The sequence below is a fragment of the Pinus tabuliformis genome, chromosome X (assembly GCF_031772625.1).
Source record: "Pinus tabuliformis cultivar Carrire ecotype Pingquan chromosome X, CPIR1, whole genome shotgun sequence".
NCBI classification, from domain to species: Eukaryota; Viridiplantae; Streptophyta; class Pinopsida; order Pinales; family Pinaceae; genus Pinus; species Pinus tabuliformis.
Window position 1 is genome coordinate 1,573,241,905 of NC_142308.1, and position 16,622 is coordinate 1,573,258,526.

At 31.6% G+C, this 16,622-nt stretch overlaps 1 protein-coding gene across 1 annotated transcript; it reads left to right on the plus strand.

Moving 5' to 3' along the window:
- The first annotated feature begins 2,410 nt into the window (after positions 1-2,410).
- LOC149146036 (uncharacterized) lies at positions 2,411-5,383 on the plus strand. The gene is made up of 3 exons (XM_089448305.1): positions 2,411-3,100; positions 4,082-4,211; positions 4,334-5,383. The coding sequence occupies exons 1-3, from the start codon at positions 2,965-2,967 to the stop codon at positions 5,211-5,213; spliced, it is 1,146 nt and encodes a 381-aa protein (XP_089304431.1). The 5' UTR covers positions 2,411-2,964; the 3' UTR covers positions 5,214-5,383.
- Positions 5,384-16,622: the final 11,239 nt, after the last annotated feature.

Here is a 16,622-nt window from a genome sequence, read left to right on the forward strand (position 1 = left end):
GAGAGTTTACAATTCAAATTTCTAAATCCAACAAATTTCTAAAACAAATTAAACCAAAAAGTATACCCAAACGCGGTATAGACTAAGACGTTTTTAAATATAATACGGAGGATAATGGGACCTTTGGCCGTTTCTCCATGCAGCTCCTTTGTGTGGAAAACGTCAAATTCTTTTGCTCTTGAAGCGTTTGCTATGGTCACGGAGTTGACAGCATGACGATCAGATTGCCTTCGCTTCGTTTCGCTGTGTTTTTATCATTCGTTACTCGAGAGGCGATAGGACAGTAGATCTCTGAAAAAGTAAGAATGAATATGAACGAATCCAATTCCTTTTCTTCTGTGGCAGAGTCATCCTATCAAAATTAATTTGCCTATCCTTCCACTCATTTCAAACCCTACTCTATTTCAACTCACGCTAGAAAATCCAGACGCCATGCCCGAGGAAGAAATGTTACAGGTGTCTGTGGATGATACAAGCGCAGGGCACTCAAATTGACCCCACAACTTTGAAAAATCGACCCACGTCTTCAAAGAAAGCCAGTCAGATTGAAACTACCTTCACTTCCAGGTATAGTGAAATTCTGAAGATTGAAGTTCTGCTAAATGACTAAAAACGCCGAATTTGGTGATTGATATATTCGGTGATTTTGAACTCCACAATGTTTAATTTATAATAGTTTGCAATAGCTGGGTCAATCCATAAACCGCTAAAACTCAAGGGCGCAGTTTTCAATTATTGAAATTGCAAAAGGTTACCCAGTAGAATCGAACCGGTTTCGATTTTTGACCAATCAAATGAATAAAATTTCACAGGAAGGAAAAAATAATTGCGAGGAATGGGATGTTTTGACAACAGTTTGGCCCAGGCCACACGCATTTCTCCCTGCAGAAGGTTTCTGCATGCAAAATTCTGATGCTAGCGATTTTGTTATTCAGCAGAGAGTTGACATGAGTACCTTCGGATGGCGAGTGTGTTGGGGTCGGGGACCGATACGACAGGGAGAGTTGAATAAGTAAAAATAGGTGTTATTGGGTAATGAAAAAGAACATTCCTTAACCTTCGGCTTCGGTCAGTGTCGACGCGGTGATGATGTCAAAGTATTATTTTCAAATATGGCGGTGCACATGGCCATGGGTATATTCATGGCATCTGTAATAACTGTTACATGCTTTTGTTTTGTCATGGTATATTTCCTTTTGCTGGGTCTAACCAGAGTTTTCAGTGGGAATGCATCGAAACAATGGTTTACTCCAATTATGTTTTTTTTTAAATAATGAGTTGAATAGTGTTTTTTTATTTTTTTTATTTTTGAATGTATAAATAAATTTAAGTTTCTTGAAAAAAAATTGGACTTACAAATTATGTAGGTGATTCTAATCTATTCATATTACATTCAGAGTAAATTTAACTAGATAATATGCCTAAAAAATTACAAAAAATAAAACAATTAAGCTACTAACTTGTCAATTTTATTTGGAATTCACTAAAACTATATGTTTGAAATGTGTTATTTTTAAATTATAAATTTGAACAGTATAAGAATATTTCATTTTTTTTTTAAATTCCGTAATTTAAATACTTTGAGTATTTAGAAAACTTTAGATACTAAATATAATATTCAAAATACAATTTCAAAAATTAAAAATTACAATTTTCCAAAAAACATAAAACAATTAAATTACATCTTTAAATTACAACTTTATGAGTACAGATTTCGATGAAAACCACCAAATATATGAAAAATTCTTGGATAAATTCCCATAAAGAAAAACTTTTAAAGGCCTAGTTTACACGTCCTTATTTGACAAAGTATATTTGAAGAAGTAAACTATATACTTAAACATGAATACATATTTTACTAAATGAAATGTTGACCAAGTATATTTGAAGAAATAAACTATATACTTACTTAAACATATATACATATTTTACTTATTCAAACATAGTCTGGTTAATCTCTTTAGGTTCATCTCATTGGAAAGATTGAAGATAAAAAAACAATTTTTAAAAAATTAAGCAATTATAAAATATATATATAAAAAGAACATTCTATACCTTCATCTTGTCTCGTTATCGAGGGGGTGATCATATCAAAGTCAATGACTTGACGACCAACGTTACACCTCACTTCAAACCCTACTCTATTCCTATTAAAAAAAAGAGGTATATATTTTATTCAAATACGGCGGTGCAGGCTACCCATGTGGAAATAGGTGTTATAGGTATCTGTAGATGATATGGGCATAAACTTCAGAATGAGCAGGACAACCCCAAACCGTAGAAATTTCTCTCGTGGATTGCAATGAATGGAAACTTAATTCACCCATAGGGCAACTCATATGGCCCACTCTACACCACCATCGCCATCGTTATTCTATCTATGTTTTTATTGTACTTTGCACTCCTCAATATTCATCTCTACTGTCTGTTCATCTCTCACACCAGAAAAAGAAGAGAAAATCCAGTAGTTACAGAATTTTCCCGATTTCTCATGTCCAAACTCTGTTTTGTTGAACGAATTTGGGGCCCTGTGAAGCATATCTGGTTAGTGGTGATCCTGTTTCTTTTGTGATTCAATAGGCAATTTGAGGACCAGGTCGTTCTGTGTGCAGTGGGCTTAACGAGACAGTCACTGTTAATATTAACGTAAAGTGCTGTTGACAGAAATGTTCTCCAAAGGCCCAGGCCTGTGCAGTTGAAACCAACGAAATCTGATAACTTTCAATACCTTCTAGTACTGAAAAGCCCTTTATTCAGTTCCCTAAACTTATCATAACCCATAAGATCTTTCAAAGCCAGTTAGTTCCAGAGCAATCTGAAAGGATCAGAGACCCCTGTTAGGAGGTCTCCGGGCTTGCAATACTTTGTGGAACTGAAGACCCCTTTTATTGGGTTCCCTAAACTTGATCCGACGGACCCATAAGACCACCTTTGAAGGTCAATTGATAGTAGTAATCTGAAGAGATGGGTAAAGCCCCTTGCTGTGACAAAGCTAATGTGAAGAAAGGACCATGGTCTCCAGAAGAGGACTTTAAGCTTAAGGAATATATAGCCAAGTATGGCACTGGAGGCAACTGGATCGCTCTACCCAAGAAAGTTGGTATGGTCTCTTCATATATAAATGAATCAATATGAAAATAAAATAGATAGGCTATCTGTTCTACTTTTCTTTCAGATTTCTAACTGTAGTGTTCATTATTCCAAGGCCATAGATGTATTAATCTTCAAGGAGATGATTGTCTCATTGAAGTCCCAGAAGATTTGTATATCTGTGCAAGAATTATCCCTCTGTTTAGTTCCTATGAACATGTTGGGATTTTTCTTTTACATGTGTTGACAATTTTAACGTCAGTACTGCACATCTATGGGCTCAGAATTATCAGTGTGTTTAGGTTTCTAGGTTTTGTATGATGTGGTTAGAACTACAGGTATATCTAATTTAAGAATGCCTGCAAGGTTCAGGTTTTTAGATATTCAATACAAGATATCTGCTTGATTGATTTGTTAAAGGGAATAGTGGACATTTTTCGCATCTGCAATTTTATTCAGTCAGTTTCATAGATATGCTATTAGTGTTTCATAGATATGATATTAGTTTTAGGATCATGAAATATGGAGAAAAGTAGTGTCTAAAGACATGATTGATTGTTGGCATACTATTGGGCAACCTGGACAAATTTAGTTGCAATCTTTCTGCTTTAAATAAATTATATTGTACATAAATACTATGAATTAATACCATAGATTGTCATAAACCTGAAGTGCCAATAACTTCACCCAGTCAAGTTACCTGAACCAATCTAACCATTAGTGTTTGGCATTTGGTCCCTTGTGCACTCATTTCATTTTTCAAATGAAACAGTTTGAACCATTCATCAGACCGAGATATTGTGTTTATAAACATCGGTTACGGTAGATACAATGCAGCCTGAGGTTATCAGATTTCATGGCCTTAGTTATAGTGTGAAAGACCAGGAAAGTGAACTGAGAACTGCTATCCTTTTGTGTATTCCTGTCATTTCACAGTCAAAATATGACATTTTAAAACAAATTTGTCTTAATTTTTTCTGTCTGAATACAGGTCTGAGAAGGTGTGGAAAGAGCTGCAGACTTAGATGGTTAAACTACTTGAGGCCGAATATAAGGCATGGAGGGTTCTCAGAAGAAGAAGTTAACATCATCTGTAACCTCTATAATACTATTGGTAGCAGGTAAAATAGAATCAACCAGTCTTAAAAAAATAAACAGCTTCTCATTCATCTGCAAAATCCTTTTCTAGCTTTTTTATTCAAACACAACACCTAACCTTGGAATTCCGGCATGCATTCTTCAGGTGGTCTATCATTGCTGCCCAGTTGCCAGGGAGAACAGATAATGATATCAAAAACTACTGGAACACAAGGCTGAAGAAGAAAGTACAGCTAAACAAACGAAAGGGCCCTCAAACCCATCTACCTGCTGCAGCAAAACAAGAAAGTGAGCACATGCAAAACTATGCTACGTCAGGGGCCATTACAAGCCCAAATATCTATGGGCCACAGCAAGCTCAGCATGTGAATATCGATATTGATGTCTCTTGCTCTAACTTCGGCCCTGGAGTAATGTCTCAGATGTTCGAGCAAAATTGTGGCTCAACAATTACTGAATCGAATTCAAGTTCAGAACCAGCTACATCTCACTTGAATCCTCGACAAATCCAGCTTGATCAGGAAGTGTTGGACCATATGTCTTGTCTTGGTGAGCTGCTGCAGAGGCCTGAAGGAATTCTGGTCGATTATCATTCAAGCAATAACATGACTATGATCAGTACCAGCTCCTCAGTACAGGCATCCAACTGCATTAACACTTCACAAATACAGCAGTTTGCTGGTTATTGTCAATATAACTTGGACAGTGCAAGCCAGATTTTCTATGAGACATCAGCCAATCCAGCACTCATGTATGCAAGGCACATGGATAATTATATAAAACAAGAAAACCGGCCTGCAGCATCAGTTGAAAATGACAATTCACTGGTTTTTTCTGAATCTAGCTCACCTGATAGGGGACACTATAAATCAGATTGGATGAATACCTTCAACATGGAAATTAACAACATGGGAGCCAATGAATTCTCAACCGAATTGAATGACCTATTATCCTACACCAATGACTCACAGGTACAACAGATAGAACCCTGCAATTATGCTTGTGGATCCGTCAGCTTATATTAGCAGGTTGCAGGTAGACTAGCATAGCAAAGAGAAGCTGCTGTTATGATTGCGGGTTAATCACACTTTTTTTTTCAATCTAAAATTGTTATTTCTATACAAATTACTGTTCAATTATAATTTTTCGGACCTATCATATTTCTTATTTTTATAGAAATTACTGTTTAAATTACAACTTCTCAGACACATCATACTTGTTATTTTTATATAAATTATTATTCACTTGCAACCTCTCATATCTCTTAGATGAGTGAATATGGTAGTGTCATGGTTATGAAACTTTAACAAAATCAATTTGAACACTAACTCTATCTCTGCGTTAATTACAACTGCAATTACAAAACCATTTAAGTTGCCTGTGATCCATCTCCGATCTTTCTTACTTTGGTGGAGCCTAGTGTCCCTTATCAGCTCTCATAATGGGGGGCATAATTTGGATGGTGGTGGGACGTTAGGCATGCCTCAAGTTAAAAAATATTTTTTTCAAATGCCTTGGTTGGGATAAGGCAAAATAAATTTGTCAGGTTTGTACTAAATATTTACCATTTTCATTTTCTTAAAGTTGGCGCTGGAAATTTTGGAAATTTATCTTCGTTTTATTTTGAACTTATATATTCCATATATGTCTTACTTTTTTTGAGAGAGAATTAAAAGTTTTAATAGTGAGCCATATTTGAGGTAATGAATCGATCGAGTGAGTAATTGAAATATAATTTAATCATGTTAATTTTTCTGGGCAATTATACTGCAATTCAGTGAAGTAATCAAGTGACTAACTGAGTAATTGAAATATAATTTAATCGCCTCAGTTTCTTGACGATGACCAATTTTTGGAGTAATCAGTGACTGATTAATTGAAATATAATTTATCATCTCAATTTCTTAATTTTTAGGAGAGATAATTTTTTCTGAGAGTTAGAATTTTTTAACAGTGCGTAATTTTATTGCAATTGATTGAAGTAATCCAGTGATCAATTTAGCAATTGAAATACAAGTTGTTTTTGTGTAATTTTTTGGATTTTCTGGTGTTTGAATCTGGCAAAAAAAATGATCTGAAATCTTGATTTGTGTTATTTAAACTGGTTTTTTGACTATATATATAGATCAGCACCTGAAAACCCAGTGAGACATTCCATTATGCACCTGTTATCTATCAAACTTGTGATTTCTATCAGATTTTACAGAAATTATACATGAAAATCCTCTCTAGAAAATCCAAAATATCTGGCTAAAGACAACTAAATTGATAATAGCTTCAGTGTCTTAATTTAAAAGATTAAAGGATTTTAATGATGGGCAATTTTACCGTAATTCACTGAAGTACTCAGACTGACTGAACAGGATTTAAAATTGATCAATTTTCATTTTAAATTTAATTCGTAATTTAAATATGATGTAAAATGCATTCATGTATTCAAAAAATATTATAGATCCTCACATTATTTTAAATTATTATTATTTATAAGGATTATGGTTTTAAATTATTATTATTTATAAGGATTATGGTTCAACTGAAGGTTTTGCCATTGGTTTACATATTTAGACAGCCCTGCAAAGGGAGAAATTCCATTACATTTACACAATAAAATAACATCCTGCAGTGTTAATGATGTATATCCAAAGTGGTTGTGGTTGGAAGAATTTAATGGTAACCTCTCTACCGGGTTCCAATCTCACGAGATGATTATGTTGAAAAAAATTTCTATGTAAAACTAAGCCGAGTTTCCTCAGTACTGAAAAAAAGAAATAACATGCTGCAGTTGACACATGCTATCGTGGAATTAATAGCCGAACAACCAAGCGCGGAGTGGGTGAGGTAAAAGCGTAATGTTTCAAGTTTCCTATGAAACCACCAACGGGAGAGAGCAAACTTTTATTAAGTGTCCATATTGAACAAATACAAAACTATATAAAAGATGAATATACCAAGTTTATAGATTAAGATTAATTTAAAGGATGTTATTTAAATCATATGGGTGGTAAGTTTATAGAATTTGAAGGTTCTCTAAATTATGATATTAAATAAGTTTGTCCCTTGTATTATTAAGAAGATATTAATATAATATGTGATAAGAATACAACGATATTATTGTATTATTAAGAAGATATTAATATAATATGTGATAAGAATACAATGATATTATTTGGTTTTCAAGTTTATTTAAATTATAATTACAAAACAATTTCAAAACTAACTTAAAACTTCACTTTTTAATACAATCCAAACAAAACAATAATTATTGTTTAGCATAAACTTGAAATCATATCTCCTCCACCCACGAGCAACCTAGAAAAGAGAAACTTCATTACTCTCACAATGGAATACAATAAAAAAACATTCTTCAATTGAAGTTTGAAGTGCTCGAAGGAAAACAAAAAAGCGGAGGAAGGAAAATACATAAGTTTTCAATATTTTGTTGTATGTGAAAATGTTAATAAGTTTTGGAAGGCTACTAAAGTATTTAACTTGTAGATCTATTTTTAGAGAACACATCTAGAGGGTGTTTTAATAATGGTAATCTTAGTATTTGAAATTTTTTATTAAAATTGAATCAATAAAATAATTTAGATTAAATATTTTTTTAAATATTATGTTTATGGCGTCTTGAGACATGTTATAGTAAAAATAATAAAATAATAAAAATAAAAATAACTATATATTAAAAATTGATAATATATTGTTTTATAATAAATGAAAATTAAAGTGTATTTAACATGGTATTAAAATATTATGGAAATAAAAATAGTTAGATAATTTTAATATACAAAATAATAAGTTCTAAAAATTAAATTATAACATGAAATAAACTTATCTCAATCTTCTTTGTATTATATATTTTATCAGTTTATTCATTTAACTAATAGACGTAGACTGAAAAGCTAGTGCAACAGCAATAATGAAATTGTGGATTAGTATTGATAGGCTCAATATTATTAGACTTTTAAAGTTAAATTGTATCCTACTTTTTTTAATCTTATTTTCTTTAATCTCATTTTCCTTCATTAATAATTATGGAGCCAATTTTTTATTGTTGAAATAATTCAAATAAAGTAATAAAAAATAATTAACTACAAAAATTAGGATTATTTGATCCATCCTGCATGGGGTGAATGAGTAGTGTGATGAGGGCCTCAGGCAGGGTGTCAACCTCCCTTAGTCATCAAGGCATGGTGGCATGGTACACCTCCTCCTTGCAACGATGTGTGTGGAATTTATAAAATCTATGGTGATGGTTAAGTTCTCCTACAGCTTGGTGGAGGGGCTGGAGTGATATGCGGGTCCAAACATTTTATGGCGACAAGGTCCTTAGCTCTGCATCCATGTAGTTGTTTTAGAGTGGTGGTATTTTCATAGACTAGAGAGTGTTGCTAAGGAAAAAGGTGAAACAAAATTACTCGGGTGTCGGTGGTCATGAGCCATCTTTGTTTTTCTAGAGTGAGAGGGGTGATAACATACTCTGCTTGTGGTATATCAGCTAGATCCCAGTGTTAGAACTTCTCAACGCTTACATTTTCAAATAAAAGTTGGTTATTCAGAGCTTGTGGTTCACTCCTATTCAATAATTGGTTAACTAAACTCCTCTCTATTTTTCGAGAACATTATCAAGGTATTTTTTAGCCATCTCTCTGCTCAATTCTACCGAGTTGATGTCCTTATGGTTAATTTGGGCATTGGCATTTTTGGCTTTCAATTGTAAATGATGTGTATCTACTAGTTTCAAGTTATATGTGGAAAACTAGAGTCTATATGTTTTGATATGGGGTTGTATGCTAAGAGAACAAATCCAACTCTCTTTCTCTCGCAGCCACTCTCACAATAGTGTTAATTATCCAATTGCTATTATTTCTCTGAATTTGGGAGGAATCAACCAAAATTAGTTTAATTCAAGCTCAAGGCTCTTTGATGGTGTTTATGGGTATGTTCTTGCTTTTGGCTTTATAGTGGTTTTAGGTGTCCTATTGTTTAGTTTGTGGCGGTGGTTCGACTTCTTAGGCATTGTTGGCCTTCTTCTTGTTGTGTCAGTCTTCAGCTCTTAGGTTGATATTTGGGGGTTATATAGTTCACCTCTAGCAAGCGAATGCATTCATTTACCCAAATATTATCTGGATGGGGTTGGTGGGTGTTTGTTGCTCACTAGTTGTGGTCCTATGCATTGAGTAGTCAAGTGTGTTTGGTGAAGTTTGGTTGGCATTTTATTCCTTTAAGCAACCCATAATGTCATGCCAATGTGCCAGACTCACGAAAGGAGCTGGTGAATGAGGCTAGTATGGTAGAAGCAACATGGAGGATTATGGCAAGGGAGAGGCTATAGACCGCAACCCAACCAATCCTTCAAGCATTTATGAGGTTGATGTAAGTCACCAAAACTTTGGGAAAAAGCTTACTAATCTCACTAGGTTTGTGGAACAAATGAGTAGGGATAGTCATGATGACAATAATGGGCTAATCTCTTTCATGAATTATCTCTAACCAATCAGTGTTAGATGCAAGATAAGTTGTCTTACTTGCAATGGGGTCAGTGGCACATTGAGGATAAAAAGGATCATTTTGAAGGCGGAATGGAGAAACATGGAGAAACATGTGCATTGTGAATTCAGACCTTTACCATCACTAGGTTCTAGACTAGAGAAAATCTTGCTCCGATACTAATCCATTATGGTTTTGGCTTGTATTTGATCTTACAAGTCTTTTAGTTGTACTAATCCATAATAGTTTTGGCTTGTAATTGATCTTACAAGTCTTTTAGATTTACTAATCCATAATAGTTTTGGGTTGTATTTGATCTTACAAGTCTTTTCGTTGTATGTTTGTATGTTTCTTTTTGTTTATGGTTAGACATGTTCTTATGATAGTTTGTAATTCGTTTTGGTAAATATTTACTGACCAATAAATTTGATAAGAGTGAGGGTAGTAGGATTTTAGTAAGATACAAACAACAATGTAAAACTTAGATTTAATTTTTGAAAGGAAAAAAAAATGATAAAAAATCCTTTTTATTACATCTCACCTATTCAAGTAATTTTTCCAAAAAAGCAAACCAAAATGATAATTATTCAACATACGAATAAAATTAAATAAAATATTGTATATTATTTTCATGAAATTATAATTAAAATTCAACATATGATCTTATAAACAAAAATTGATTATTTTAAAAATCAATTTACCATAATTTTCGTTAAATTCCAAAAAACTATTTTATTTTATTTTATTTACCTAAACATAATATCACCTGCCCAGCTTTTTCCTAAACATAATAGCCCAGCACCAACATAATATCACCTACAGCAACAACATAAAAGATAGATATCTCATTACTCTCGCAATGAAAGAGCATCATCCAATTGACATATGCTACAGTGGAGATGTATGAAGTGTTTAGTGGTGAGGAAAGGAACTAAGTTAAGGAAAGAGATATAAATTTTCAATGTTTATAACTATATTGAAAATGTCTGAAAATGTCAATTATGTTTAGGTAGCTTGTGATTTTGTGCAAAACAAATAATTATTAAAATGTAAATAAATAAAAGAATTATTTATTTTTGAAAATAAACTTGAAAATGATAATTCACTGCCTGAGAGGGGGCACTATAAATCAGATTGGATGAACACCTTCAACATGGAAATTAACAACTTGGGAGCCGTTGGATGAATACCTTCAACATGGAAATTAACAACTTGGGAGCCTTTGTATTCTCAACATGATTGAGTTATCTCTTACTCTACACCTATGGCTCCGAAGTAGTGGAAGTAGACTAGCGTCGCAAAAAAAATTGCTGTAATGATTGTGGGTTAATCCATATTTTTTTTCATCTAATCAATCTCGTCTGTTATTTCTATACGAATTACTGCTCAGTTACAACCTCTCGGACATATCTGTTAGATCAAAGAATGTTGTAGTGTCATGGTTATGAAACTTTAACAAAATCATTTTGAGCACTAACTCTTTCTCTGCGTTAATTACAACTGCTATTACAAAACCATTGCATTCGCCTCTGATCTATCTCCGATATTTCTTACATTGGTGGAGCCGAATGTCCTTTATCAGCTTTGTTAATGGGGAGCATAATTTGGATGGTGGGGGAGGACGTTTGGCATGCCTTAGTTAAAAAATATTTTTTCCATTTGCCTTGGTTGGAATAAGCCAAAATAAATTTGTTTGGTATGTTTTGCTGCTTTGGAAGAGACTCGGAAATGGGAAGCCAATAATTTTTTGAACGTTCAATCTTTACTAATTCTTAAATTTCAATAAAAACACATCAAAAATAGTGTAAGTTTGGGTAAATTTTATTATGGAATAATTTTTTGGAAGGCATCAAGTGACTGAGTGAGGAATTGAAATATAATTTAATCATCTCAATTTCTTAATTTTTCTGAGAGATTTTTTTAATAGTGGGCTATTTCGGTGCAATTCACTGAAGTAATCAAGTGACTGACTGAGTAATTGAAAAATAATTTAATCATCTCAATTTCTCAATTTTGTTAAGAGATTTAAAAGATCTTAATGGTGGAAATTTTTGACTGTAATTCATTGAAGTACTCTGACTGACTGAGCAATTTAAACAGGATTTAAAATTCATTAATTTTAATTTTAAATTAAATATAATTTAAGTATGATTTAAAATGTATTGATTTTGGATGATACATCCTCACATGTTTTTAAATTATGATTATTTACTGGGATTATGGTTCAACTTCTTGTTTTACCCATACTTTGGCCATTATGCTTTACATAAAATTTAGATAACGCCACCCACCACCAACGCAGAAGAAGAAATTCCATTACTCTTACAATGAAAGAGCATCCTGCAGCTCACCTATGTTATCGTGAAAAAAGCTCATCGATCAAGAGAGGAGAGGGTGGGGTAAGAATAATTTAAATTAACAAGTGACATTGAACTTTTATGGAGCGTCCATATTGAACAAATACAAAGCTATATAAAAGTTGAATATACAAATGCAGGGACTATATAAAAGTTGAATATACAAATGCAGAACTATATAAAAGATGAATATACAAAGGTTATAAATTAAAAATTCGTTTTATAAATTAAAAATTCGTTTTAAAGTATTAAAAGAGTTTGGTAAGTTAATAGATCTTGAAGATTAAATAAATTATGGTATGATGAAGTTGGTCTGTTATGAAACTTAAATTATGGTTATATAAACACTTCACAATAAACTCACAACTTGACTTTTTAATATAGTCCCAACAAAATAATATCAAAATAGTAATTAAAAATAGTGTGAAAATAATACCTTAGATCATATCCCCCCACCCACCGGCAACATAGAAAAGATAAACTTCAACACGCTCATACTGGAAAAGAATAAAGAACATCCTTCAATTTGACCCATTATACCATGAAGCAGTGTGAAGTGCTCTACAACTAAAAGAAAGAGGGCGGGAAGAAAGTATATCATTTTTCAATGTTTTGCTGTATGTGAAAAATGTTAATAGAGTTTAGAGGGTTGGTAAAGTGTTTATGTTGAATAAGTAAACCATTATTAAAAATGGAGTGAATAAGATAATTCCAAATATTATGTTATGTTGATGTTGGGATATTATGGAGATAAAAATATCGAAATAATTTTGGTATATAAGACCATAAAACTATAACATGGAGTAAAGTTATTTCATTTTGTTTTATTACACATTCTATGAATTTATTCATTCCACTTGTTATATAACCTAAAAACTAGTCTACCCATATCGATGAAACCAATTGATTAATGTAGTGTACCCATATCAATGAAATAATAGTATAAAAGTTAAATTATATCCCTTTTTTATTTTTTATAATAATAATAATAATATGAAACTCATTAATAATATTTATTAATGTTGAAATAATTATAATAAAAAATCAATTAAATATAAAAATTAAAATTAAAATTTAATTTGATTTCATTATGTATGAAAACAATGATAAATATAATATTTTTTTCATTACATTTTATTTTTTGTAAATTATTTTTTTGCCAAAACAAAAACTGTGTTTTAAAATAAATACACGTATAACATATTCAAAACAAAAATGTAATATATTCTTATATAATTTTAATAAATTTATAATTCAACATATAATTTCATCATCATACCCTAAAAAGTTAGTTATTTAAAAATAAATATAAAATTTTGGTTTAAAAGTAACCCAAAAAGGGATTACGATAAACTTTAAATAAGGTCACCGACCCACTATCGACACAGAAGAGAGATATTTCATTACTCACATTGAAAGAGCTTCATCTAATTTACCTACGCTACAGTGGAGATGTATGTGGTGCTTAAGAGGTGAGGAAAGGAACTAGGGTTAAGGAAAGTGGACATAAATTTTATAAATCGAAATTTCAATTATGTTCGGAGAGTGTATATATATAGTTGTGAATTTGTTTAGTAACTATATAATTATTAAAATGTGAATAAATTAAAAATATATTCCGTTTTTTTTTATACTTTCTATTTGAATAGATTTTAAAGATTGATTAATTAAATTATTATTATTATGGATAAAATATTTTTGTATATTGTTAAGAATAAGATACTTTAAAAGGAAAATTATATTTATTTTAATTTTTTATTATTATTTTGTATTGTTTATTTTCAAAGTTTTGTATGTATAATTGAAGAAGTTTTTTCTGGTTTATTAATAGGGAAATTAGACTATACACAAAATTTTAAATGTTTTAAAATGTCAAAAGAAAAGATAAACTTTTTAGCGCCAAGAAACAAAAACATAAGATTTAGCTATTTGTCCATAGAGACCTTTCTCTTCTTGGAAGTTAAGACAAGAAAACATAAAAAGAAATTAAAACTAGAAAATAAGATAAGTGTGCATTCCTATTTATTTGAATCAATTGCATTATTGCTACGAGTTGAGCGATCAGGATCTGGCACATCATATTTTCTATTTAATTCTCACGAGCTTATGGTCCATTTCCATCAAAAGTCATTGCATTCGATTTAGACAAAAGGTAATGTATTCCTTGATCTCATTTCAATCTACAAGAACTCTCCCCAAGAGAAACTTGAAGTTCTAGTAGATGTCAACTATGTACATGTATTGAATATACCTTCCCATGGTATTACTAGCATCACGAACACGATATGTCACATCATCAAGCTCATCAATGTATGTAAGATTGCATTTCTCATTGGAGAGTTCCCTTTCCACCTAAGTGATCATTTCTTGAATTGGTTGACGGTTCAATTCATAGTAACAAGAAGGTAGAGCTCTCAATTTGGGTTTGACCTCTCGAGAAGCATTTCTCTTGGTAATGTTAAGCTCCCTGCTTGAATTTGGCTCTTTGTTGTGGCATAGATATCAAACATAAGAAGGAGGGAGCTATGACAAGCATTAGGGGCCTAGAAAATGTGGAGGATAAAAGTCACAACCCCCCTCAGCCTTATAGAAACCACCTAGGGGACGAGTCATCACAAGAACTAAAACATTTGAAGTAGAAGAACTTGGACCAGAATGAGAATTGGAATTAAAAACTTGCATCATATCTAGGCCTTACAGGTCCCTTAAGCTCCTATGGAGGCTCACCTACAGGGCTACAATATGTTGTGAGCTCACACTAGTGTCAAGAATGGAGTGTCGTTTGCTTGGAAAGTGAATTAACCGTCTAGAGAAAAAGAGTGCTAAGAGGGAGGATGTTGACCATGAACTGGGAAGAGGAAACAACTCAACCCTTCGAGCACTTCTCACCTATACTTAGGGTCAGTTGTCCAACATGTGCAGCTAAAAGGCCATGCCACCAAGAAAAAAGTGTGGCATTTGTTGCATGTTGTGGAGAATTGAGAGGAATGGAATGCCCAATAATAAACGTTGGACATCAATTAAGTGAAGAAAATCAATTTTACTCCACCTAAAACTAGTCCCTTCTATAAGCATCCCTATAGAGCACGATAAATCTTAGTTGGCTTCCCATTGATTGTTGAATATTGAATGCCAAATGAGTGATATGATTCTTTTGGCCATTCAAATTCATGAGAGTTGTACTATCAACAATGTGAAACCACTACAAATTCCCTATAGCCCTCCTTCATGCACATAACTAGTCTAGGTAATGAATGTTGCACATACCCACTAGATGGTTAAAAATGGTGGCCTCTAGAGGTTCGTGCATGTCTCCTAAAAGGACGTGTTTCATACTAGATTGTGGGGTGGTGGGGTGGTGGAAACACACCTCCAACCCTCTAGGGTGTGGGGCCACAACAACATATCCTAATCCCCTTAGGTTGGTGGGGAGATAAAAACATGCCAGCCCCTTACCATCCTTGTTTTGCTTACTTAGTCACCCCATTTAGAATATCTTCAAATTTATTTATCTTTCATATTTATTAATATGTTTATTTTATAAATTTAATAAATTAAAAACGATTTAAAATTTATTAATTTTCCATTAATTATAGTGTTAGTAAAAAGAATGGTTTCTTTTATAAATTTCCTCATAACTTAATAAATAAATGATTTCACCATAATTTAATAAATAATTTCACCATAGTTTAATAAATAATTTCACCATATTTGAATGAGACTAAATATCCAAAATAAAGTTAGAACCTCAATTTTCATTGGATTCCAACACTAATAGTGAAATGTAATGTTTTGCATAAATAGATAATGTCACTCAACCAACACCACCGTAAAATAGAAAGTCTTTATTACTTTAGACGCTCACAAAGAAGAGAGCCAAGGAAAAATATAATTGTTTAATATTTAATTATTATATCAAAAGGTTCATAGAGTTGGGTAGGTTGGTGTCAATTTTTATTTTATTTTTTATGTTTAAGAAGTATATAATTATGGGTTTATTAAATACTTAAAGAGATTATTTTTCGTTATTATTTAAAATGAATTTAAAATGATTTTAAAATATTTATATTTTCTTTATAACCATATTTATTTTAAATATAATATTTAATAATAAAATTAATTTAAATTAATTTTAAAATATTAAAATATGTAATTTTCTTTCTAACCATATTTTTTTAAATATAATATTTAAATTATTTTTATTTATGTGTAAATTTGATAATTTTTATTTTTATTCATTTTTATATTAATGTTTATAAGATTTTTTTTATTAAACTTATATTTATATTTAAGTAATATATAATATTTACTTGTTAAATATTTTTTATAAATATTATATTTTTCTTTGAAGTTAATTGGTTAAAAAATAATAAAATTAAGTGTTATCTAAATATCTTAAGAGAGATGCATTTAGTTATTGTTTGCATAATAAGAAAATTGTTGGGAGCTCGATAATATTGACTAAGGGTGCATAGGGTACAAGACATGAATCGATATTGTGCTAGATGGATCACTTTAATTGTTTGTTTCTTTTTCTTTAACATTAAACTAAATTATCATTAGTTAACCAAAAACATATATATAATC

What these genes read in the sequence shown, in the direction of transcription:
- LOC149146036 (XM_089448305.1), top strand. Translation starts at nt 2,965, where the DNA reads ATGGGTAAAGCCCCTTGCTGTGACAAAGCTAATGTGAAGAAAGGACCA. An exon ending in CGCTCTACCCAAGAAAGTTG is followed by an intron (nt 3,101 to 4,081) that starts GTATGGTCTCTT and finishes GTCTGAATACAG; the next exon opens with GTCTGAGAAGGTGTGGAAAG. An exon ending in TATAATACTATTGGTAGCAG is followed by an intron (nt 4,212 to 4,333) that starts GTAAAATAGAAT and finishes TGCATTCTTCAG; the next exon opens with GTGGTCTATCATTGCTGCCC.